Source organism: Oculina patagonica, chromosome 9 (assembly GCF_052425735.1).
Source record: "Oculina patagonica isolate OP01 chromosome 9, crgOcupat, whole genome shotgun sequence".
In the NCBI taxonomy this organism is placed as follows: Eukaryota; Metazoa; Cnidaria; class Anthozoa; order Scleractinia; family Oculinidae; genus Oculina; species Oculina patagonica.
Genome location: NC_135766.1, coordinates 22208287 through 22234000, shown reverse-complemented (window position 1 = coordinate 22234000; position 25714 = coordinate 22208287). Strand labels below are relative to the sequence as shown.

Sequence of the window (25714 nt, the reverse complement as noted above, 5' to 3'; positions counted from 1 at the left end):
ACAGTATCTGATGACTCATCTAAAGGAAAGGAAGAAAACAAGAAAAGCACCCCTCAGAATGATCTTCTAGCAGCTATCAGTGCAATCAAGTCAGAAGTTGAGGCATTGAAAAGTGAGGTCAGAAAGAAGAGCACCGACCAAAGTGTACCCCCTGGGAAGTGGCCGGAGAGAAGAAGACCACCTTTGTGTTCAAGCTGCCTTGAAAACAAGAAGGAGTATTGCAATCACTGTTTTAAGTGTGGGAGCCACTCTCATTTTGCAAGAGGATGCAGGGAGCAGTTAAACAGGAATCGACTGCTTCCGCGAGACGGGAAACAGTCGTAAATCCACCAAAGTCTCACCAATGTAACAACTGCTGTAAAACCGGAGTCAAGCAAGGACAGCTTAAAAGATGTAGTCAGTGTCAAAGTGTATGGTATTGTTCCACAGAATGTCAGAAAGGACACTGGTCTGATCACAAGGTGTTGTGCCAAGCAATAAGTCATCTCTCCGAGGCAAGTACACGTAAGTCTAAAGATTTTGTAGACCCAGCCTGTGTTAGCCATTTACCTCCAAGTGAACATGCTAAAGTTATTGGCCTTGTTGGTAAGAAGTGTATGGTAAAGTGCTTGCTCAATGACTGTGAATGTGACTTGTTATGGGACACTGGTGCCCAGGTATCCATAATATCAGTCGAATTACTTCAGCAACACCTAGGACAAGTAGCTATTAGACAGTTGGCAGAGCTCCTGGATACAAATCTAAATTTAACAGCAGTAAATGGGACCAAGGTACCTTACATTGGGTGGGTGGAAGTCAGAGTGAAGTTAACCTCTCTCAGCAGTGATAGTAGTCAAGAAGAACTGTTAGTGCCTTTCCTTGTAACATTAGAAAAGTTAGACTGTCCTATTCTGGGATACAATGTCATTGAAGAGCTGGTAAGCCAGGACCAGAATCCAAAGCCAATTATTTACAACAGTTTCCCTGGAAAAGATAAGACAAAATTAGATGCCTTGGTACACTTTATTCAGAGTTCAAGTTCAGATGCCATTTGTAAGGTCAGAACTGGAAGAAAAGATGTGGTCATACCTAAGGATAGCACAGTCGCTGTCAGTTGTCGTGCAAATACAGGACCTGTGTACAAGCAAACACCAGTGTTGTTGGAGCCAGACAGACTAGCACAGTTGTTGCCAGAGGGCTTAGAAGTTAATGAGACTTTGTTAAACATCAAACCAGGAAAAACTTCCCGTGTACAAGTTGCTGTATACAATGGGACAGATCATGACATCACACTAAAGAGCCGCACCTCATTAGGAGTTCTTCAGGCAGTGAAATCAGTGACTGCAGCAGACGTGAGGCTGAGTGAATGCAGTATCCAGACCGACCAACAACATCAAAGGGAGCACGAGCCTCAAGGGCCAACAAGACCAACTCCTTCTGGCCAGCAAGATGGAGAAAGCAAAAACCATCTCCCAGCAGTTGACCTTAGTGGCTTAAACCATGATCAGCGGATTGTAGCTGAGACAATGCTGAGGGAAGAGCATGAGTCATTGTCATCCAGTGAAGAAGATATTGGTTGCATCCCTGATCTGGAAATGGAGATTAACCTGAAGGATACCCAGCCAGTGCAAAAGAAGTACACGTCAATCCCTCGACCATTGTACCCAGAGGTGAAACAGTACATCGAAGACCTTCTGAACCAGAATTTTATCACTGAATCTAAGTCTCCATATTCCTCTCCAGTTGTCTGTGTCCGAAAGAAAGATGGGTCTCTGAGACTATGCATCGACTACAGAGAACTTAACCGCAGGACTATTGCTGACAGACATCCCATCCCTAGAGTCCAAGAAACCCTGGATAGTCTTGGTGGTAATAGTTGGTTCAGTGTTCTCGATCAGGGTAAAGCATATCATCAGGGGTTTGTAAGCAAGGAGAGCAGAGCAGCCACAGCATTCATTACACCATGGGGACTGTATGAGTGGATAAGAATCCCATTTGGATTGATGAATGCGCCTGCAAATTTCCAGCGGTGTATGGAACGGTGTTTGGGTGAACTGAGGGACAAAGTGGCTATTCCATACCTTGATGACATCATAGTATTTAGCAGGACCTTTGAGGATCATGTTGAGCATCTGAGGACAGTGTTAAGAAAGTTACGTGAACATGGAGTGAAGTTGAAGCCGCGTAAATGTAGTTTGTTTAAAGGTGAGGTCCAGTTTCTAGGAAGAGTTGTGTCAGGTGATGGTTACCGGATGGACCCAGGGTGTGTTAAGGCTATTGAGAAGTTAAAAGAAGTGTCACCTAGAACTGTTGGTGAAGTCAGACAGCTTGCTGGAATATTAAGTTACTACCGCAGGTACATTAAGAACTTTGCCAAAGTTGCGAAACCAATTTATGATCTCCTAACTAGCACTGGGAAGGATGGTCAACCACCCTCAAAGACACCGATCTGTTGGGGTAGGGAACAGCAACTCGCCCTTCAAGAGTTAGTGAGACACCTCAGTCATCCACCTGTTATGGCTTACCCAGATTTCTCAAAACCATTCACTCTACACACTGATGCAAGTAAAGATGGTCTTGGGGCAGTGTTGTACCAAAACCAGGATGGGGTCATGAGAGTAATTGCTTATGCTTCACGAGCACTGTCATGAGCCGAAAAGAAGTACCACCTTCATGCAGGCAAGCTTGAGTTTCTGGCTCTAAAATGGGCAGTGACTGACCATTTCCGTGATTACCTTTACTACTCTCCAAAGTTTACTGTTTTCACGGATAACAACCCTTTGACATACATTCTAACATCAGCGAAGCTCAATGCCACAGGTCTGCGGTGGGTTAATGAATTAGCCGATTTCCACTTTGAAATCAAGTATCGACCAGGAAAAGCCAATGCGGATGCTGACACCCTGTCTCGAATGCCAATCAGCTTTGAGGAGTATATGGAAAGTTGTTCAGAAGTAGCTAGTCAAGATGTTCTGGATGCTGTCACTTCCTCAATCCATGTAACTAACACTGTTCAGACCGCTTGGTTGTCATCACTAACAGCAGTGCCTGATATCTTAAAGGAAGAATGTGTTAACGTTCCAACTATGCCACATAGTGAACTTATCGCAGCTCAACAAGAAGATCCAACAATCGGTCGTGTTTTACATTTTATGCAAGTCGGAAGCCGTCCAACCTACCAGGAGAAACAGAAAGAGTCAGCTAGTGTACGACAGCTCTTACATGAATGGAACAAACTGTTTATTTCTGAAGATGGAATTCTTTGCCACAAATGTGGATCTAGAGATCGAATGGTCTTACCCAAGAAATACCACAAAAAGGTGTATGAAGAACTACACGAAAACATGGGGCACCTGGGTGCAGACAGAGTAGTGGAACTAGCTAGAGAACGTTTCTATTGGCCGTTCATGAGGGCAGACATTACCCATTATGTCACGAAAGTGTGCCATTGCCTTAAGCAACGAAAACCTGCGACTCACGTTAATGCACCACTTCAACCTATTGTTTCTACAGCACCTTTCCAACTTGTTTCCATGGACTTTGTTCATCTCGAACCAAGCTCGGGCGGATACCAGTATATATTGGTGATCATGGATCACTACACCAGATTTGCTCAAGCGTATGCTACACGTGACAAGTCTGCAAAGACTGCTGCTGATAAATTGTATAATGACTTCATCATGAGATTTGGATTCCCAGAAACCATCCATCATGACCAGGGTGGAGAATTCAAAAACAAGCTCTTCTACAACCTTGAGAAACTGAGTGGGATTAAACATTCACGGACAACACCCTATCACCCGCAGGGAAATGGGCAGGTCGAAAGGTTCAACCAGACGCTTTTATCCATGCTGAGAGCCTTACCGGAGAAACAGAAATCCCGCTGGCGTGACCATCTCAATAAAGTAGTTCATGCATACAACTGTACGCGTCATGACTCTACTGGATTTTCACCTTTCTATCTATTGTTTGGTAGAAACCCGAGACTACCTATTGACTTAATGTTTGGCTTGAAACCTCCATATCCTGAATATGTCAGAAATTGGCGAAGAGCAATGAAGGAAGCTTACGATTTAGCCTCTGCCCATGCAAAGAAAAGTGCAGACATGGGGAAACAACAGTATGACAAGAAAGTCAGACACACTGCGCTGTGTGAAGGAGATCGTGTTCTTGTACGAAACATGAGTGAGCGTGGTGGCCCGGGAAAACTTCGACCTTACTGGGAGCAAGAAATCTATGTTGTAACTCAGAAGAGGAAGGATATGCCAGTTTATGAAGTAAAGCCAGAGAGTGGAAATGGAAGGTCAAAAGTTCTCCATCGCAACATGCTATTACCGTGTTCTTACTTGCCGGTTGAGACCCCACTTAAGTCATCAAAGAGTCGCCGTACAGTATCTAGGAGGTCCAACAGACAGCAGGCTTCACAAGAAGAGACAACCGGAACTACTGATGAGGACATTAGCCTCACACCTGATAAGCTTCAACAACTTTACGAGTCTACGAGACAAGAGTCATATGTAGTTGAAGAGGACATTGACCCTTGTATAGTTGATTCCCCAGACTCAGAGGGAGAAGAAGAAGAAGACCCGGAGCAACCAGTTGGTACAGTAGACGATGAGGCTGCAGATAGCTTACCTATAAGACAGTCACATCGTATGAGCAGACCACCTCTTAGGATGACCTATGATGTAATGGGACAACCGTCCTTCCAAACAAGTTCTACAGCAGGAATTCAAGGCGTCACAGTATCGTACCCACAGCAGTTGTGGCAACCTGTCACAGAATCATGGATGCTACAACCTGTTCTGCAGCCCTATAGCTATTTTGCACCTTTTCCAGTATCATCACAGCCGATGTATCCTGTGCCTATGTGGTGTTACTAACAGGCCCTTAGACATTAACTTGAGAAGAACGGAACTGATTTGCATTGAAGCAACGTTCATCCTAGATAAGACTGTTAAATGTTTCCTTTTGGTATTGTATAATTTCGTACAACGTTTTGCTTGTGTATAGAGGTTCAAACTCGTTTCATTAAGAGAATTATTTTTCTCTATCTCGGAATATTCTTTGTACAAGGAAGTCAAGTCGTGTTATAGAAAAAGGCATAAGTATTGCAAAGATAGAACAGTGACATCTGAGTGCAACATAAGCTGGCCTGATCAACCAGAGTACTTTTGTTAACCCCAGGATGAGATACAAGTGTACAAAGAACTGTTATATGAGATAACCAAGAAGAGACTATTGTCTATTTGTTCATGTTGAGGACAACATCTTTTTTCAGAGAGGGAGAAATGTAGAGAACTGGAACTAGTTATATATAGAACGTAGGGGACTGGCACTAGGCGAAGAAGGTTGTTAATCTAAGTTGGCGTGAAACGCTTCGAGTGCGTATTAAAGTTAGATGTTCCTGTTTGTCGCTTGTTGGGCGTGTGGACTAACAGGAACACCTATATGTGTTCCATCTGCAGTTCAGATGGTGCAAACTGTGCGGAAAAGTAAAGGAGAGTAATGAAAACTTCTGTGCCCATAAGAAGAGGCATTGCATAGCGAGAAGGCAAAAACATATGGTTGATGTGGTGTTAGTGCACCTACCAATTTCAATCAGAATATCATGGCTGGCCTTTGGCCTCTACGGGGCTACCCCATTTATTTTCTCAGAGGACCCTCCTGAAAACCACCCCCTAGGTGATTGGAGGCCTCCTCTTAAAATATTATTTATTATTAGAATTATTATTATTATTATTATTATTATTATTATTATTATTATTATTATTATTATTATTATTATTATTTATCACACAAATGATAACAAATTTTCAAACCAAGAGTTGCACTACTTTTAAATTTCCCATTTCTCTGAGACGATTTCAATCTCGCTATTATGGACAAAGACACAAACGTTTTAAAGGTAGAACCATAAATAACAATTATCGCCCGCATTCGGCGGAAAACTGACACAGGCCCCTGCGTGTGGAGGGTCGTTGTTTCATTCTCCTCGTAATTTTCCATCAATAATCAATCCTGCCATACAAAATGCTAATCTAAATAGCGCCGTTTACACAATAAATTCTAAAAGAGATATTGGGACCTTGACCCCCTACACATTCTTTGCATGATGATCATGATTTGTCAGAGCATGGTTATTTTACAGATATGTTTTCTAGTGCACAAGACTTACCAAGCGAGATAACGGCCGATCTCAATAAGTTTGGAACACTAGGTTCAAGTGAACATGATGGCATCACAACTTTCAATGTTCGCCAACAACGTTACGCTAAATGAGATTAATTGATTGTGATTGACATCACCGACAAAAGAGAAATTCTCTACGTTGTGTATCAAAAGAAATGAAGAGCACTGTGGCCCCTACTGAGGAACAGCAACAAGTGATGAATGAAATACAAGCTTTAAATGATAATCATATTGAACAATTTATAAGTACTAAAATAGTGTCGCGTTTCCATCCGAAATAAACCAAATCTTGGACCACGTACCTTATAATGATAATAATGTGACAAACTGTAAAATGAGCCAGCAGAATTCGGATCTTGTAAATGAAAGCTTAGCTTCAGAAAAAACACCAACTATGCGCGCAATTTACACCGATGCTTAATTCGTTATTTTTGCAAGCCTGCACCCATCTGCTGTTAATTTAGACAGCGAAAGAAAAGAAAATAATTTTGAAAAATCTCCAAAATTACCTCCATATGAAACCTTCACTGCCCAGTTGGGAAGAAGATTTACATTCCAACAATACAGTCCTCCTTCAAAACAAACAAAATGGACAATTTATGACTTTTCCAAAAGAGCATATTCCAGTAAGTAATAAATTCGATCAAGTCTATGTTAGTGACAAACCAACCAATTACGATTACATTAAATTCATACGGTGAAACGAATGGACAGAAAAAAACATTAGTTTATCCACATGACAACAATTTCGCTACTTTGACAAATTTTGTTGATAGTGATGTAAGTGAAAAAGTGGTAACAATGTGTGTATGACCACAGTATTATTGAACAAAATTGCAGCAATATATGAGACATCAGTTTTTCTCAAAATTCAAATTGCAATAATTTCAACAGAAGAAGTTTTTTTTATTTGGTTTTGTTTACTGAAGTCTACACAAAAGCGCATAGAGCCATTAGAGGGATATATGACGTCATTATCAAGCATCTCATTAATTTGCTTATCGATTTCATCCTTGTTGGCTGGAGAAGTGCGAGAGGATTTCAGTCTTATCGGAGGGTGTTCTCCCGTGTCAATTGCATGTTTGACAATTGAGCATCACCCCAGTTGATTGGGGGTGTAAGCAAAAACTTATTAGTTATTACGACAAGGTTTCTCTAGGTGAACACCTTTATTATGTTACTACGGTTATTACGACAAGGTTCCTTTAGTTTAACATCGTTATCATGGTTATTACGACAAGGTATCTCTAGTTGAATATCTTTACTACAAGGTTTCTTTAGTTGGTTTCTTTAGTTCTTTAGTTCTCCTCCCACTGCTTATTTCTTTTCAGAAGTCTACTGCCGCGTATGCAAACTATACAAAGAAACGGACGAAATGGAAATGTACCTCTTATGTGGATCAAAAGAACACGCAGACATGGCATGGTGCCGTCCATGCGGAAAAACGTTCCGCAATAAAACAAATTTTATGGCCTACAAAAAGGGAAATTCTGTCCCTACGGAAAACAGGGACTACAAGACGAACTTGAACGATTACGAAACATAAAGGTAAGCTAAGTGTACCGTAAAACGCAAAAAAAAAAAAACCACATCGCGCTTAAAACGAGTTTTTATTTTTACTATTTCAAAAAACACACACATAAACAGAAACCATAGGTTTATACAAGGTATCAAAATAGTCTTTTACACACTTTGATTTATATCAAATATCATGCGTATAATAACGGGTTCTTTCATTGCATCCAAAGGTATATTCTAAAGAAGACTATTACAGAAATATTTCAAGCACAAAAGGAAGACAATTTTAACTGTGTTATATCGAACGAGAGAGGAGAAGCTTGCAATGACCTGTTTAGTTGATGTTACGTCAAGTTAATAACAAGTGTTTTGGAGGAACAATAACACGCAATGATCTGGTATTATTGACCTGCGGAAACAATAGGTATGTTGTCAAACAAAGCGACCTGGAACAATGTTTTCATGAGCAGACCACAGTTCTTTGTCCGGCAAATGTTCTGGCAACTGTAGAGAATCCATTTTGGCTGGGTCTAAAATGGACACCCCAAACTAAGTTCCAATTTAGTCACGCTCATACGCTGTTACTAAATTGCAATACTTTGCGACCCTTAGTGCATCTCGGGGGGCGTTATCTTCTGTCAGCCGCTCAAGCGAATATTTCCTTTCATACTAACAATGGCTCGAAGTTATTGTTGTTACAGCCGCTGTCTATTTATCATTTTCCGTGCGACGTGTCTTTTTCACACCAACGCACTGGTTTAGGAGAGTGTCCAAAACGGCTTCGTATTCAGTTTCCCTTGTTTCATAACGAAAATTTCCAATTTGTTCCGTGGAAACATTTGCCCTTACATAATTTTTCTTATTCTCACCCTGTAAATTTTTCCATAGCGTCGCCGCTGCATATTGATAATTCCACCTTGCAATCTCTCGATCAAACTTATAATACTTTAGATCAGGATTTAACACATAGGTTACACAAAGTGCGGAAAGATTTAGCGATATTCATTACGTATCCCACGTTGGTCTCTTTCAAGTCCTTGTTTACCTCTCTCTGACTTTGACCATTTGCAACTTCATTGTTCTTATGGTTTTTTACTGTAAATTGTCCAAATCAACTTCTCCGCCAACACGACCTCCAAACCAGCAACTTGCTGAAAGCATTCCGCTTACTAACATTCAGTCCAAGTCAACTACCTGAAGTCAGCGGCCGGGATTTCGTTTTTCTTTAGGCTGTTGTTACATGAAACCCTTTGTTCTATATCGAGTAAATAGTTTTTTTTTCTTTTTCCTACTCCACCTGAGGTGAGTTTGTTCCTTATAGGTGCGAATAACACTTTATTAGTTTCTAGGGATAGCATCTGTTTTTCTATACTTCTTCCTGCGGCTATTCATTGCAATTTTTTTCACAAGTCCTTGCGCCTTCCTTTATTCTCCTATATAAGCATGTTCATTTGAGATCTTGTTCATCCGCTCACTGTTGTTCATACATTGTTGCCGAGACCCGTGATTTCTCTCTGCTTGTAAATTCTACTATGGCTGCTCTATCGCTCGTCGTCGAAGTTGATGGTTTCCAACACGGTGCAATGGAAGCATTCCAGATCAAGTGCCTTGCAGTGGCGTGTGGAAAGAACCCCTCGACGTACATGCGCCAGTTCGACACCACGGACCTCTTAAATCGGAGGTCCGTGGCCCTATGGACTTACCGGCACCAAAATGAGTACCACGGCCTGCCTATCGCTTCTCCCGGCCTGCCCAGAGACACGGCGTCGATCGTCCTATTCCACGGAATTCAGGAGAATTTATTACAAGTTCTAGAAACAGGGGGCATCAATACCGACAACAATCGTCCTGTGGACAAAAGGGTCAGCGAAACACGCGTTTGTCTCAAACTTGGTCAGGAACTCCAATCTACCCATCGCATTGTGCGTTAAGAATTTAGAAGACATCGAATGCCCTCCAGCCAAAAATTTAAATTACTATCTCTTTAACACGGGCGATAAAGCACAGACCTTGGCTGAATGGTTAATACATAATAATTTGGATCATAACCCCGCACTTCGCCGAAGGGTATGACCAATCTATGTAATTCTTCTTATTGTTATTTTGTTTTGTTTTGTTTTCACTCGCCCGGAGGTCTCGAATTGAGGTCGGTGGAATGTGAGGAGTAAAAAGAGATATATTTAAAAAACATAAATTTCAAGTAGAAACATAATCTTTAAATCGGTTCTGTTTATTTCATTTAATTTATTGTACGCATGTTAGCATTTACTTACGTTAAGGTGGTTTCGCTAAATAATCTCAAAATTTAGAAAAGCCAACAGTAGTCCTCTGGTTTCAATAAGTTCTGTCATATCTTGGTTATTCACAATGGACGTTGTAATTGTATTTTCGCTTAGTCATGGTGAACTTTGTACTTTCGCTTAGTCATAATGGACTTTGTACTTGTATTTTCGCTTAGTCATGTTGAACTTTGTACTTGTACATATACGGACTTAAGATAATTTCTTTGTTTGATATTCATATTGCATCAGCTTCTTTCATACGGAAGTTTGTATTGCATCATATCCTTTCGAGCGGAAGATCTCCCTGCTTGTCAATCAATTAGAATCGCTAACTTTGAAAAGAATATTTTAACTTCTTTTGTTGTATACTTAAGAATTGTACTTTGTACCTAGGAAATCATATATAAGCAAGCGATATTGTAAACTTTCTTTGATTACATCGGTGATCGCATCGGCGATTACATCAAAGATTTACATCCTCGGTTAATAAGCTACTGTTGGACCCAAGTTCTGTCTCAGCCTTACGTCTCTAGTTCTGAAGTTCCTTGAAGTTAGATCGCCGTGTACCAAGAAGCTTGTTGACGAGGCTTCGTTTCCGTAGCAAGTGAGTGCTCTACCGAGTTAGGTTTCCCATATTTCAGTGGTATTTGAGTCATATCTCAGCCAGATTTCAGCGTAGCTACAGCGCACTTTTCGTACAGTTCAAAAGTCGGTTTTAACTCCCCAAGCAAGGAAAATCTTATCGTCACATAAAACAATTGTTAACAAAAATTTATTGTTCTCTAAAAAAGCTTGTTTTGTATGTGGTAAACTCTTCAAGTAAGTCCATTTTGTTTTAAATTCTCAACCTCCACTTTCAAAATATTAAATAAGTGCTAGCTAATATTATTTTAAATAGTAAGTTAATTTTGATTGACATTCCCCCACCCCCCTTTTTACTATTATTTTTATATTCGTTGTGATCGGCCACCATTTTGAATATTAAGTGCACCCTACGGTAACCAACATTACTACTCATGAGAACGGGGATCTACCAATTAAGAAGGTTCGAGTCAAAGGACCTTCTTACGCACGATGTTCAGCACCTCCAGACATACCAAGCACAGTCAGCACAGCATGGCTGACACATCAATTCAGCTGGCCTTCCGCAGTGTGCCGTGGAAACGGCCCTGCTAACATTTGTCCAGGATGCACTCTTTAATGCATTTGAGGCGGGACATCCAGTCCCAAACTCAATCGTCTTTTGGACGAAGGGACACGACATGCTAACGCGGTTTTCCGCGTTTTCCTTTGCTTGTGAGAAATTTGGAGGATCTCGACTGCCCACCAAAGCGATGCTTGACACAACTGAAACCGGCGGAGATGCCTACGACGGTTCCGAAAGCCTTGGCGTTTGCCAAGTGGCTGGAAGACCAGCACTTAGCATGATTGGCTGACCTGAGAACGGAATGACCTTCTTCAAAGAACAAGAACTGTAAGAACATTCATAAAAAATTTAATAGCCTTGTCAGATGCTTTGTGAGGGTTCGTTTCATTCTGCCTCATGAATCGGGCTAATTGTTTATTTTGCTTTGCTACGGGGGAAATTCACAGTAAGAACCTTCTCATGAACATATCTCGTTCTGTTACGTATTGTCAGTTGCTTTGTAAGTCTTATTCGTTTCATGCACTTGTATCAGGATAATTGTATATTTTGCCTTTCGTAATAGGGTATTAGCTTAAAACATATAATCATTTACTTAATCTTGTTGTTTACTATTTTAAGATTCGCTTCGCTTTGTTTAACTATTTTAGGATTCGCTTCGCTTTGTTTAACTATTTTGGGATTCGCTTCGCTTTGTTGAAATATCTAATTATTCAATTTGCTGTTTCCGTATTTAGCATGTTAATCATTAAAAAATCACTTACAAAAGCCAACAGCACCTATTTAGCCAAAATAACCTGTTGGCTTATTATTCTGTTCAGGTAATATTAGAAATTACAAAAAGGCGAGATTTAAAATAATAGGTCGGTTCTTTTTACTTCCGAAGTTTTTCTGTTATGTATTTTTAGTACCGTAATAGCGGTTGTTTTGATTTATTAACGTAACTAATTACTTAAGAGTTTCGCGCTTGCCGCGTGTCTAAAGAGTGTTACATTTTCTCAGTATTTAATTTAGTTTTTGGAGTGTTTTGTTAAATGAGTCTCGTGCCGATCTCGCCCCCGCTGTTCACTTGAATAGGATTAATTAACAACCTGTTGGTTGCTGACTCATCGCGTTTTAACTCTGAATACATTTGCTGACACATCCAGTTCCTTTAATTAATGTTTGGTTTCTTGATAGATTCGAGGTGCAATCGGTCGGCAAGAAACCGCTCTTTAACACTTCAAAATTTATTAGCTATTCACTAGTTTTAATTTCGTTCGGTAGTTTTAATGTAGTGTTAATTTAGTTGGAACTTTCTCTGCCAAGCAACGAACACTCTTCACAATGAACTCGGAGAGTTAAGTTGAATTTTTATTAGGTTGCGCTATTCTCAAAGGACTTATATTATTCTGTTGTAATCACCTTTCACATCTTGGTGTTAGCGCACTTATTATACTCTGTTAACAATAGACGCTTGTACAAATCTTATATAAACAACCACGCTAGTTATGCTTTTTCGATTACGAAGTTAGAAGAATAAACTGCTGTTGGAACCAAGCTGAGTTGTTGCTGTCCGTCCAGTTCGTGGTTAGATTCCGGTACCCAAGAGTGTAACGGCTCTTCCTTGCAAGCGAGTGCCTCGTTTGAGTCTAACTTTCCCCGCAATTATCGTCGCAGTTGTCTCGTTATCTCAAGTTCAGAGTTCGCCCGTTTCCCCGTATGCACACAAGGAAAACTCTACCGTTACAACAAGAAGGAAAAAGTCAAAGATGGTTAAAAGGTTTTTTTTGAAGTTTTCAAAGAATGGTGAATCACTGTAATCTCAAGAAGTTGAAAAATTGAAAGAGATGGAATAAGAAGTTGAAAGACTGTAGAATTTGTGTGAAAGAAATAAGCATTTTGTGACACATGAATATAAGATTAAACCAGCTCAGATGTGCTCTGCTCCCTCCTCCGCTGTCGCGGCCAGAGAGACGGCGTCGGGGATGCACCCCGACAACGAATGTGACCTCGAGGGACTGCTCGCGCTCGACAAATTTGACTTCGGAGGGACTGCTTGCGCTCGACGAATTTGACTTTGAGGGACTGCTCGCGTTCCTCGAACCAACACGCGGAATCACTCAACGTGTTCATTTACTTTTCTTTTGCATTGACCATTTTCAATTTCTTGCTTCTAAAACTTTTCCATTGTTTTAACCGAAACAAGCGTCCTGCTCGTGAGCAACACTCTTTAGAAATTAGGCCCCTTACTTCGATTCAAGGTACAACAACTTAACCACCATATTTTATGGTTAGCTAGGCGGTTTAGTTCCGCAAGACAAAAAAAAATTTGAAATTATAAAACTATACAAAAAAATATTATTTCACTCATAGCGATCTTAGCGGTAACATGTTTTGTTTAATTAGTTCTGACCAATGCAGCTGCACTATCTTTTGAAATTCCAAATTATATGATCTTAATTTTGCTTCGGTTCACAACTTGGTGTTACCTCCTGTTCAAGTTTCTTTGTTATGCCACGCATCCCTCGTTTCTTTTCGCTATAAACCCCTTCCATTCAGGTTTCTAAACATTGTTATCTTGTTTGCTGACATTCACTGTAGTAAGTCAAATTCGCTACTTTCTTCATCATGTCTGTGTTGTCGTTCGTCGTTGAGTGTGACAGCTTTCAACATAGTTTGGCCCCGTTCTCTCTACGATGTATTGCAATCGCGTGTGGCCAAACTCGGTCCACTTACACGCGGTTGTTTGATACCTCAGAGTTGCTGCAGGACAAACCAGCCGCCTTTAGGAAGTATCACTTCCAAACGCAGCATCATGGCCTCGCCTTGGCAGGGCAAGAGCTGCAGCAATCCATGGCAAATAGTGTACTTATCCACGCCATCAACGAAATATTACTGGAGCTCACGGAAGAAGAAATCCAGCCTCACAACTTACCCTTTTGTGGGTTAAAGGTAACCAGAAGGTCACCTACGTGACGGAGCTCTTGAGCAGTTGTGAACGTGACGGAGCTCTAGAGCAGTTGTGAGGTCCCCCCAAATCTTCCCATCCGCATCAGAAACTTGGAAGATGCTGGCTCTCCCGCAGCTACAAAATTAGAACAAGAGGATCCGGGTTCACTTATGACCCACGAAAAGGCCCGGTTGTTTGCTGAAAGCCTTGGCGTTTGCCAAGTGGCTGGAAGACCAGCACTAAGACCGAGAGACCGAGACCCGTGATTTCTCTCTGCTTGTAAATTCTACTATGGCTGCTCTATCGCTCGTCGTTGAAGTTGATGGTTTCCAACACGGTGCAATGGAAGCATTCCAGATCAAGTGCCTCGCAGTGGCGTGTGGAAAGAACCGCTCGACGTACATGCGCCAGTTCGACATCACGGACCTCTTAAATCGGAGTTCCGCGGCCCTATGGACTTACCGGCACCAAAATGAGTACCACGGCCTGCCTATCGCTTCTCCCGGCCTGCCCAGAGACACGGCGTCGATCTTCCTATTCCACGGAATTCAGGAGAATTTATTTCAAGTTCTAGAAACGGGGGCATCAATACCAACAACAATCGTCCTGTGGACAAAGGGGTCCACGAAACGCGCATTTGACTCAAATTTGGTCAGGAACTCCAATCTACCCATCGCATTGTGCGTTAGGAATTTAGAAGACATCAGATGCCCTCCAGCCAAAAATTTAAATCACCATCTCTTTAACACGGGCGATAAAGCACAGACCTTGGCTGAATGGTTAATACATAATAATTTGGATCATAACCCCACACTTCGCCGGAGGGTATGACCACTCTATGTAATTCTTCTTATTGTTATTTTGTTTTGTTTTGTTTTCACTCGCCCGGAGGTCTCGAATTGAGGTCGGTGGAATGTGAGGAGTAAAAAGAGATATATTTAAAAAACATAAATTTCAAGTAGAAACATAATCTTTAAATCAGTAAAATAATTGTAATTGATTCTTTCGCTCGACCAGACCGATAATAGAAACTAGTATTTCCATGGTACTTAAGAAAATTGTAATCGGTTCTGTTTATTTCATTTAATTTATTGTACGCATGTTAGCATTTACTTACGTTAGGGTGGTTTCGCTAAATAATCTCAAAATTTAGAAAAGCCAACAGTAGTCCTCTGGTTTCAATAAGTTCTGTCATATCTTGGTTATTCACAATGGACGTTGTAATTGTATTTTCGCTTAGTCATGGTGAACTTTGTACTTTCGCTTAGTCATAATGGACTTTGTACTTGTATTTTCGCTTAGTCATGTTGAACTTTGTACTTGTACATCTACGGACTTAAGATAATTTCTTTGTTTGATATTCATATTGCATCAGCTTCTTACATGCGGAAGTTTGTATTGCATCATATCCTTTCGAGTGGAAGATCTCCCTGCTTGTCAATCAATTAGAATCGCTAACTTTGAAAAGAATATTTTAACTTCTTTTGTTGTATACGTGGACTTATTTACTTACGAATTGTACTTTGTACCTAGGAAATCATATATAAGCAAGCGATATGTAAACTTTCTTTGATGACATCGGTGATCGCATCGGCGATTACATCAAAGATTTACATCCTCGATTAATAAACTACTGTTGGACCCAAGTTCTGTCTCAGCCTTACGTCTGTAGTTCTGAAGTTCCTGAAGTTAGATCGCCGTGTACCAAGAAGCTTGTTGACGAGGCTTCGTTTCCGTAGCAAGTGAGTGCTCTACCGAGTTAGGTTCCCCATATTTCAGTGGTATTTGAGTCATATCTCAGCCAGATTTCAGCGTAGCTACAGCGCACTTTTCGTACAGTTCAAAAGTCGGTTTTAACTCCCCAAGCAAGGAAAATCTTATCGTCACATAAAACAATTGTTAACAAAAATTTATTGTTCTCTAAAAGAGCTTGTTTTGTATGTGGTAAACTCTTCAAGTAAGTCCATTTCGTTTTAAATTCTCAACCTCCTCTTTCAAAATATTAAATAAGTGCTAGCTAATATTATTTTAAATAGAAAGTTAATTTTGATTGACATTCCCCCACCCCCCTTTTTACTATTATTTTTATGTTCGTTGTGATCGGCCACCATTATTAATATTAAGTGCACCCTACGGTAACCAACCTTACTACTCATGAGAACGGGGAGCTACCAATTAAGAAGGTTCGAGTCAACAGACCTTCTTACGCACGACGTTCAGCACCTCCAGACATACCGAGCACAGTCAGCACAGCATGGCTGACACATCAATTCGGCTGGCCTTCCGCAGTGTGCCGTGGAAACAGCCCTGCTAACATTTGTCCAGGATGCACTCTTGAATGCATTTGAGGCGGGATATCCAGTTCCGAACTCAATCGTCCTTTGGACAAAGGAACACGACATGCTAACGCGGTTTTCCGCGTTGGCATTACAACTAGCACCCTTGCCGTTACCTTCACTTGTGAGAAATTTGGAGGATCTCGACTGCCCACCAGTGCGATGCTTGACACAACTGAAACCAGCGGAGATGCCTACGACGGTTCCGAAAGCCTTGGCGTTTGCCAAGTGGCTGGAAGACCAGCACTTAGCATGATTGGCCAACCTGAGAACAGAATGACCTTCTTCAAAGAACAAGAACTGTAAGAACATTCATAAAAAATTTAATAGCTTTGTCAGATGCTTTGTGAGGGTTCGTTTCATTTTGCCACACGAATTGGGCTAATTGTTTATTTTGCTTTGCTACGGGGCAAATTTACCGTAAGAACCTTCTCATGAACATATCTCGTCCTGTTACGTATTGTCAGTTGCTTTGTAAGTCCTATTCGTTTCATGCACTTGTATCAGGATAATTGTATATTTTGCCTTTCGTAATAGGGTATTAGCCTCCGAAATCCAAAATTTCTTTTCATCACGCGCATTCTCCAAACTGTAATAATCTACGCACGATGGTGCATTTAGGTTCTCGCTTTTATTTAGCAGCGAACCAAACCAAAATTTCGATTCGACGCGGCAACGGCACCTCTTTGTTTTCTGTTCTGCCGCTACATGTATATACCTAATTTCCCCTGTGATTATTCCTTCTATTCACAATCCACCGGCCTTGCGGAATGCGCGAAACACCTCTCTTTTCAATTTCCCGTGTTCCACGATAATAACTTTCACTTTGTTCCTTGGCAAACAGTTCCGTTATTGAATAGTTCATTTCTGCCGAATCCAAATTTTAAAATTCCCCATCCCTTGAGTCACTTGAGTCCTTGGATGAAACCTACGACATCATTGATAAGGATTTCACGCAACGTCTTCAGAAGTTGAAAAAACAAATTAATACAGTGCACGAGGTTTCCGATTCTAATTCTTTTGAAATTTTATTATATTTGTCTTTAGCTTTCACAGGTTGCAATTTTGTTATAGTAGGGCTCATTTATTGTGTACTTTCTAAACGACTTTCTACAAGTATCGGTTTTCCACAACGCTCGCCACCCCAAGTCGAATGTATTGCTCGTACAGCCGATCGATCTACTGCCACTTCAGTTTAAACACCACATTCCAGTCAGCAAAACCGATTTTCAGGACCAGTTCTCTCTCTTTTGTTTGCTATTTTATCACGACAGTTGTTATACCAAGCATCTGTTTTCTTTCTCAAAAGCGTGAAAATCGGTTCGTTGAGATGGTGTTACCGCTCTTTCAGTTGGGTTGCTCTTTATAATGGAAACTATATTAATTTTGACTCCTTTTATATTTTATTGTGTTCCTTTTTTATTACGTCCAAATTAACCGCTATAAAACCACAACGCTTGTTGAGGCTTTCCACAATTGTTCCTGTTCTCGCTAGAAACGTTATCCCCTGTCCTTGGTTTACCGTGTTCTCTATTTTTCAACTATGGCTTGTTTATCACTCGTTGCCCAAGCCGATGACTTTCAACATGCCGGCGAGGAGTTTTTCTACAAGGCATTGGTTGTACTCGACATGAGGACCGGGCTGTATCAGCTCCGTAGATTTGAGTCAACCGACCTTTTGGCCCATGATCGTGAAAATTTGATGACCTACCGCGTACAGTCTTCCCAGCACGGCTGGCACCTTAATTCTGCTGGCCTGCCACAATGTGCTGTGGAAACGGCACTCCTCACCTTCTTACAGGATGCGCTGTTAAACCCATTTGAGGAAGGACACCCAGTGCCTACGTCAGTAGTCCTTTGGATGAAAGGACATGAAATGGTTGCACGCTTCTCCGCGTTGGCCTTGTCCCTGGCAGAAACACCAACAACAGTCCCCCAAGCTTTGGCGTTTGCCAGATGGTTGGAGGACCAGCATTTGGCTTAATTTTGCAGCCTATCCCTTTTCAGGCTTCAACTGAGGTAGTAGGAATGCTACGGGGGAAATTCACCGTAAGAACCTTCTCATGAACATACCTCGTTCTGTTACGTATTGTCAGTTGCTTTGTAAGTCTTATTCGTTTCATGCACTTGTATCAGGATAATTGTATATTTTGCCTTTCGTAATAGGGTATTAGCTTAAAACATATAATCATTTACTTAATCTTGTTGTTTACTATTTTAAGATTCGCTCCGCTTTGTTTAACTATTTTAGGATTCGCTTCGCTTTGTTTAACTGTTTTGGGATTCACTTCGCGTTGTTGAAATATCTAATTATTCAATTTGCTGTTCCCGTATTAAGCATGTTAATCATTTAAAAATCACTTACAAAAGCCAACAGCACCTATTTAGCCAAAATAACCTGTTGGCTTATTATTCTGTTCAGGAAATATTAGAAATTACAAAAAGGCGAGATTTAAAATAATAGGTCGGTTCTTTTTACTTCCGAAGTTTTTCTGTTATGTATTTTTAGTAATAGCGGTTGTTTTGATTTATTAACGTGACTAATTACTTAAGAGTTCCGCGCTTGCCGCGTGTCTAAAGAGTGTTACATTTTCTCAGTATTTAATTTAGTTTTTGGAGTGTTTTGTTAAATGAGTCTCATGCCGATCTTGCCCCCGCTGTTCACTTGAATAGGATTAATTAACAACCTGTTGGTTGCTGACTCATCCAGTTCCTTTAATTAATGTTTGGTTTCTTAATAGATTCGAGGTGCGATCGATCGGCTGTGAAGAAACCGCTCTTTAACACTTCAAAATTTATTAGCTATTCACTAGTTTTAATTTCGTTCGGTAGTTTTATTTAGTGTTATTTTAGTGTAACTTTCTCCGCCAAGCAACGAACACTCTTCACAATGAACTCGGAGAGTTAAGTTGAATTTTTATTAGGTTGCGCTATTCTCAAAGGACTTTATATTCTGTTGTAATCACCTTTCACATCTTGGTGTTAGCGCACTTATTATACTCTGTTGACAAAAGACGCTTGTACAAATCTTATATAAACAACCACGCTAGTTATGCTTTTTCGATTACGAAGTTAGAAGAATAAACTGCTGTTGGAACCAAGCTGAGTTGTTGCTGTCCGTCCAGTTCGTGGTTAGATTCCGGTACCCAAGAGTGTAACGGCTCTTCCTTGCAAGCGAGTGCCCCGTTTGAGTCTAATTTTTCCCGCAATTATCGTCGCAGTTGTCTCGTTATCTCAAGTTCAGAGTTCGCTCGTTTCCCCGTACGCACACAAGGAAAACTCTACCGTTACAACGAGAAGGAAAAAGTCAAAGATGGTTAAAAGGTTTTTTTTGAAGTTTTCAAAGAATGGTGAATCACTGCAATCTCAAGAAGTTGAAAAATTGAAAAAGATGGAATAAGAAGTTGAAAGACAGTAGAATTTGTGTGAAAGAAATAAGCATTTTGTGACACATGAATATGAGATTACACCAGCTCAGATGTGCTCTGCTCCCTCCTCCGCTATGGCGGCCAGAGAGACGGCGTCGGGGATGCACCCCGACGACGAATGTGACTTCGAGGGACTGCTCGCACTCGACAAATTTGATTTCCGAGGGACTGCTTGCGCTCGACGAATTTGACTTTGAGGGACTGCTCGCGTTCCTCGAACCAACACGCGGAATCACTCAACGTGTTCATTTACTTTTCTTTTGCAATGACCATTTTCAATTTCTAGCTTCTAAAACTTTTCCATTGTTTTAACCGAAACAAGCGTCCTGCTCGTGAGCAACACTCTTTAGAAATTAGGCCCCTTACTTCGATTCAAGGTACAACAACTTAACCACCATATTTTATGGTTAGCTAGGCGGTTTAGTTCCGCAAGACAAAAAAAATTTAAAATTGTAAAACTATACAAAAAAATATTATTTCACTCATAGCGATCTTAGCAGTAACATGTTTTGTTTAATTAGTTCTGACCAACTCAACTGCACTATCTTTTGAAATTCCAAATTATATGATCTTAATTTTGCTTTGGTTCACAACTTGGTGTTACCTCCTGTTCAAGTTTCTTTGTTATGCCACGCATCCCTCGTTTCTTTTCGCTTATATAAACCCCTTCCATACAGGTTTCTACACATTGTTATCTTGCTTGCTGAGCTGACATTCACTGTAGTAAGTCAAATTCGCTACTTTCTTCATCATGTCTGTGTTGTCGTTGTCGTTGAGTGTGACGGCTTTCAACATGGTTTGGCCCCGTTCTCTCTACGATGTATGGCAATCGCGTGTGGCCAAACTCGGTCCACTTACACGCAGCTGTTTGATACCTCAGAGTTGCTGCAGGACGGACTAGCCGCCTTTAGGACGTATCACTTCCAAACGCAGCATCATGGCCTCGTCTTGTCTGGGCAAGAGCTGCCGCAATCCATGGCAATTAGTGTACTTATCCACGCCATTAATGAAATACTATTGGAGCTCACGGAAGAAAGAAATCCAGCCCCACAACTTACCCTTTTGTGGGTTAAAGAAGGTCACCTACGTGACGGAGCTCTTGAGCAGTTGTGAGGTCCCCCCAAATCTTCCCATCCGCGTCAGAAACTTGGAAGATGCTGGCTGTCCCGCAGCTACGAAATTAGAACAAGAGGATCCGGGTCCACTTATGACCCACGAAAAGGCCCGGTTGTTTGCTGAATGGTTATTACAAGAGGGCCTCGATTCGGAGCCGCTCGCAAGAAGACAGAAATAGCTTCTCAATGACGCCTCGTTCCTGCCTCGACCAGGAGGCCTCGAATTGACGTTGTAGGAATATAAGGAGGGAAAATGACTATTTCCCCTAAGAACTTTAACCGTGTGTATGCCTCGACCAGATTCTCTGTATTATGTATTTAAAGACTAGTTAAATTGCATAGGAAAATAGTAAGTACAAAAACAGTTCGGTTGTATCAATGATAAAGAGGCTTAAGAAATTACATTCGCTTTGTTCTCTCATACGCTTTAGTTACTCAATGAAAAATTACACAAAAACCAACAGTAGTTTGGCTAGTTCCTGCCCAAGTAGAAATTCATTCATCATGCGTTTGGAAATTGTACACCTGTACATCTGCAGCTTTTGTTCATAACCGCAGTTCATTTAGTAGGACAAACATTTCAGTACCTTATTCTTTTGAGTTTTCCATTCATAGTTAAAAGTTCCTGGTTTTTATTAGTTTCCACGGAAGTTTGCCAGCTGAACGTATTTTCCTTAATGAAGTTATATTGCTTTTCATTCAAGGGTTGCTCTTAGTTAGTCAGCTGAGCAAACCCATTCCAGAAATCTTAATAAGCTTTTCATTTTTAATTTCCTGTGCTTGTTTTAGCTTAATTTAAGTTCGCTATTTCTAATTTCAAAGTTGTGATTTTAAATCTAACTTCTCGTTTTTAATTTTGTAAACTTCCTACTGTTGATATAAGATAACTCTTGTAATTTCCTTCGTTTCCGCATTTTATTGAATTGTATTCAAAGCATTGTTAGTATTGTAAACACCTTATTTCTAGCAAGGATATATAAGGAGCTACGTTGTAAAGGTTTCATTGATTTACATCCTCGATTAATAAACTACTGTTGGACCCAAGTTCTGTCTCAGCCTTACGTCTGTAGTTCTGAAGTTCCTTGAAGTTAGATCGCTGTGTACAGAAGCTAGTGACGAAGCTTCGTTTCCGCAGCAAGTGAGTGCTTTACGGAGTTAAATTCCCCCATATTTCAGTGGTATTTGAGTCATATCTCAGCCAGATTTCAGCGTAGCTACAGCGCACTTCCCGTACAGTTCAAAAGTCGGTTCAAATACACCAAGCAAGGAAAATCCTATCGTCACACATGCACAGGTTTCCTTCATGTTGTTCTTTTATCACGTAGGTCATTGTGCTGAGCATCTGTTTCTCTTCCAAGTGTGAAAACTTCGCCGGTGGATGGTTTTACCGCTCTTTCAGCGGAGTTGTTCATTATGATTACAACTTTATTAACTTTTACTTCTTTTATTTATTTGTATGCCTTTTTTTCATAACTTGCAAATTAACATCTATAAAATCACAACGCTTGTCGAGGCTTTCCACAATTTTTCCTGATCTTGCTACAAACGTTATCTCCTGTCCTTGCTGTTCCGTGGTTTCTATTTCAACAATAGCTTGCCTCTCACTGATTGCTCAGGCCGATGGCTTCCAGCATGGCGCTGGCAAATTTTATTTTAAATCCGGACCAACGGACCTTCTTACGCACAACGTTCAGCACCTCCAGACACACTGTGCACAGTCAGCACAGCATGACTGACGCATCAATTTGGCTGGCCCGTGGAAACCGTCCTGCTAACATTTGTCCATAATAGAAAGCCCTTTGTTCCGTAACTGTAAGCGTTGCCGTGAGCAGCACACGGAGGCCAACATGGAGGAACACCTATATGTGTTCCATCTGCAGTTCAGATGGTGCAAACCGTGCGGAAAAGTATACGAGAGTAATGAAAACTTCTGTGCCCATAAGAAGAGGCATTGCATAACGAGAAGGCAAAAACATATGATTGATGTGGCTTTAGTACACGAAAAAGCTGGAAGGAAGACAATAAAGGTGAGACAGAGAATCGGCTCTGATATTTATTACTTACTATTGTTATAAACTTTCTGGTTCAAGTACGTTACCTAAAAAAAACACAATTATACTCCTATTATACTAGAGACCAAAACGTTTCTTTTAAAAACACGATTGATTTATGAATGAAACTGAAAAAATACCCCTGCAGGTAAATTGCTGGTCTAACTAAGCATCAAATTCTCCAAACAAGTTTACATTTACAGATACATAGTAATCTACCTTCACAGTTTATGAGTAAAGTGGTAATTATTTGTGGCAAAACACTTTTAATATGACATATTTTTACTATTTACAGGATACCCAACAGACTGTAGCTGAAGAATCGTATGCTTTAATCAGTAAAGTTTTGTAAAACCACATTACAAATATATTTTTATTGTATCACATTTTAATACTTATGGAATAATACCATTAAGAGAAGATTTATACCATTATAAAAGCAGTAAACATGGTCTCATGAAAGGAAAAATCCAGAAAGTGAGTGAAACTATGGAAGGCCCTTCACCTGGATAAAGTGAAAGAGCAGAAAAGAAGATAAAATGAGAAAAATAGGGAAAAACTTGCACTTAAAGCGATACAGTGGAACAGAAGAAATTCAGACAAAGTAGGAGATAAAATGAAAGTATAAAGAGAAGCAAAAAGACATCAAGGTAAGGTTCTTTCAATTTAATTCATATAAATGCAATTTATGAAGGAAATTTCAATATCTTTTTTTCAGAACGTGTCTTGTACACCGTCCGTAACAACAAACTGCAACAAAAAACATCAAAAACCCTGTCGCAATTGATGAAAGAAAAAAAAAAAATTATATCAAATGAAATTTAACCCTTTCTTTTTTTGGCAATGCTGACTGGTTCAATAATTTGCTTTATGTTTAGAGAGAGAGAGAGAGTCGCTGTCACACGATGAGGTTGTTCTGAGAATGTAAGTATACTGAAAAGACACAAATATGTAAAAAGAAACAAAAGACATAAATGTGACTGTGTAAAAACCTTTTTTTAACCAGATTTACAACAAAACCCCTGAAACATGAACAGAAAATCATATATCGCTGAGATAGCATTCAACATGGCCTACTGTCCTACATGTTTACAATTTATTCCTAAAGCTATGCAGGGGCAGCACATTTTACAAATGCATCCGCACGCAGTAACAGGTTTGTAAATCGTTTGCTCAGTATTAATCCTCACACACTAAAAAACCATTTTGTTTTAGTCTTATTCCTTCTGATAATGCTAGTGTTTAAATTAACTCTTTCTTTTTTTCCTTTTTTATAATAGAAAGCCCTTTGTTCCATAACTGTAAGCGTTGCCGTGAGCTCCACACGGAGGCCAACACGGAGGAACACCTATATGTGTTCCATCCGCAGTTCAGATTGTCCAAACCGTGCGGAAAAGTATACGAAAATAATGAAAACTTCTGTGCCCATAAGAAGAGGCATTGCATAACGAGAAGGCAAAAACATATGATTGATGTGGCGTTAGTGCACGAAAAAGCTAGAAGGAAGACAATAAAGGTGAGACAGAGAATCGGCTCTGATATTTATTACTTACTATTGTTATAAACTTTCTGGTTCAAGTACGTTACCTAAAAAAAAACACAATTATACTCCTATTATACTAGAGACCAAAACGTTTCTTTTAAAAACACGATTGATTTATGAATGAAACTGAAAAAATACCCCTGCAGGTAAATTGCTGGTCTAACTAAGCGTCAAATTCTCCAAACAAGTTTACATTTACAGATACATAGTAATCTACCTTCACAGTTTATGAGTAAAGTGGTAATTATTTGTGGCAAAACACTTTTAATATGACATATTTTTACTATTTACAGGATACCCAACAGACTGTAGCTGAAGAATCGTATGCTTTAATCAGTAAAGTTTTGTAAAACCACATTACAAATATATTTTTATTGTATCACATTTTAATACTTATGGAATAATACCATTAAGAGAAGATTTATACCATTATAAAAGCAGTAAACATGGTCTCATGAAAGGAAAAATCCAGAAAGTGAGTGAAACTATGGAAGGCCCTTCACCTGGATAAAGTGAAAGAGCAGAAAAGAAGATAAAATGAGAAAAATAGGGAAAAACTTGCACTTAAAGCGATACAGTGGAACAGAAGAAATTCAGACAAAGTAGGAGATAAAATGAAAGTATAAAGAGAAGCAAAAAGACATCAAGGTAAGGTTCTTTCAATTTAATTCATATAAATGCAATTTATGAAGGAAATTTCAATATCTTTTTTTCAGAACGTGTCTTGTACACCGTCCGTAACAACAAACTGCAACAAAAAACATCAAAAACCCTGTCGCAATTGATGAAAGAAAAAAAAAACAAAATTATATCAAATGAAATTTAACCCTTTCTTTTTTTGGCAATGCTGACTGGTTCAATAATTTGCTTTACGTATAGAGAGAGAGAGAGAGAGAGAGAGTCGCTGTCACACGATGAGGTTGTTCTGAGAATGTAAGTATACTGAAAAGACACAAATATGTAAAAAGAAACAAAAGACATAAATGTGACTGTGTAAAAACCTTTTTTTAACCAGATTTACAACAAAACCCCTGAAACATGAACAGAAAATCATATATCGCTGAGATAGCATTCAACATGGCCTACTGTCCTACATGTTTACAATTTATTCCTAAAGCTATGCAGGAGCAGCACATTTTACAAATGCATCCGCACGCAGTAACAGGTTTGTAAATCGTTTGCTCAGTATTAATC

At 40.0% G+C, this 25714-nt stretch overlaps 1 protein-coding gene across 1 annotated transcript in view; it reads right to left on the bottom strand.

Annotated features, from left to right (window-relative positions):
* Window positions 1–18393: 18393 nt before the first annotated feature.
* LOC144665036 (neurochondrin-like) overlaps window positions 18394–25714 on the bottom strand; it is a 30790-nt gene continuing 23469 nt past the window's right edge. Inside the window, exon 3 of the mRNA XM_078526217.1 lies at window positions 18394–18414. Coding sequence (XP_078382343.1) covers window positions 18394–18414 — 21 coding nt within the window. The remainder of the gene's footprint in view (window positions 18415–25714) is intronic.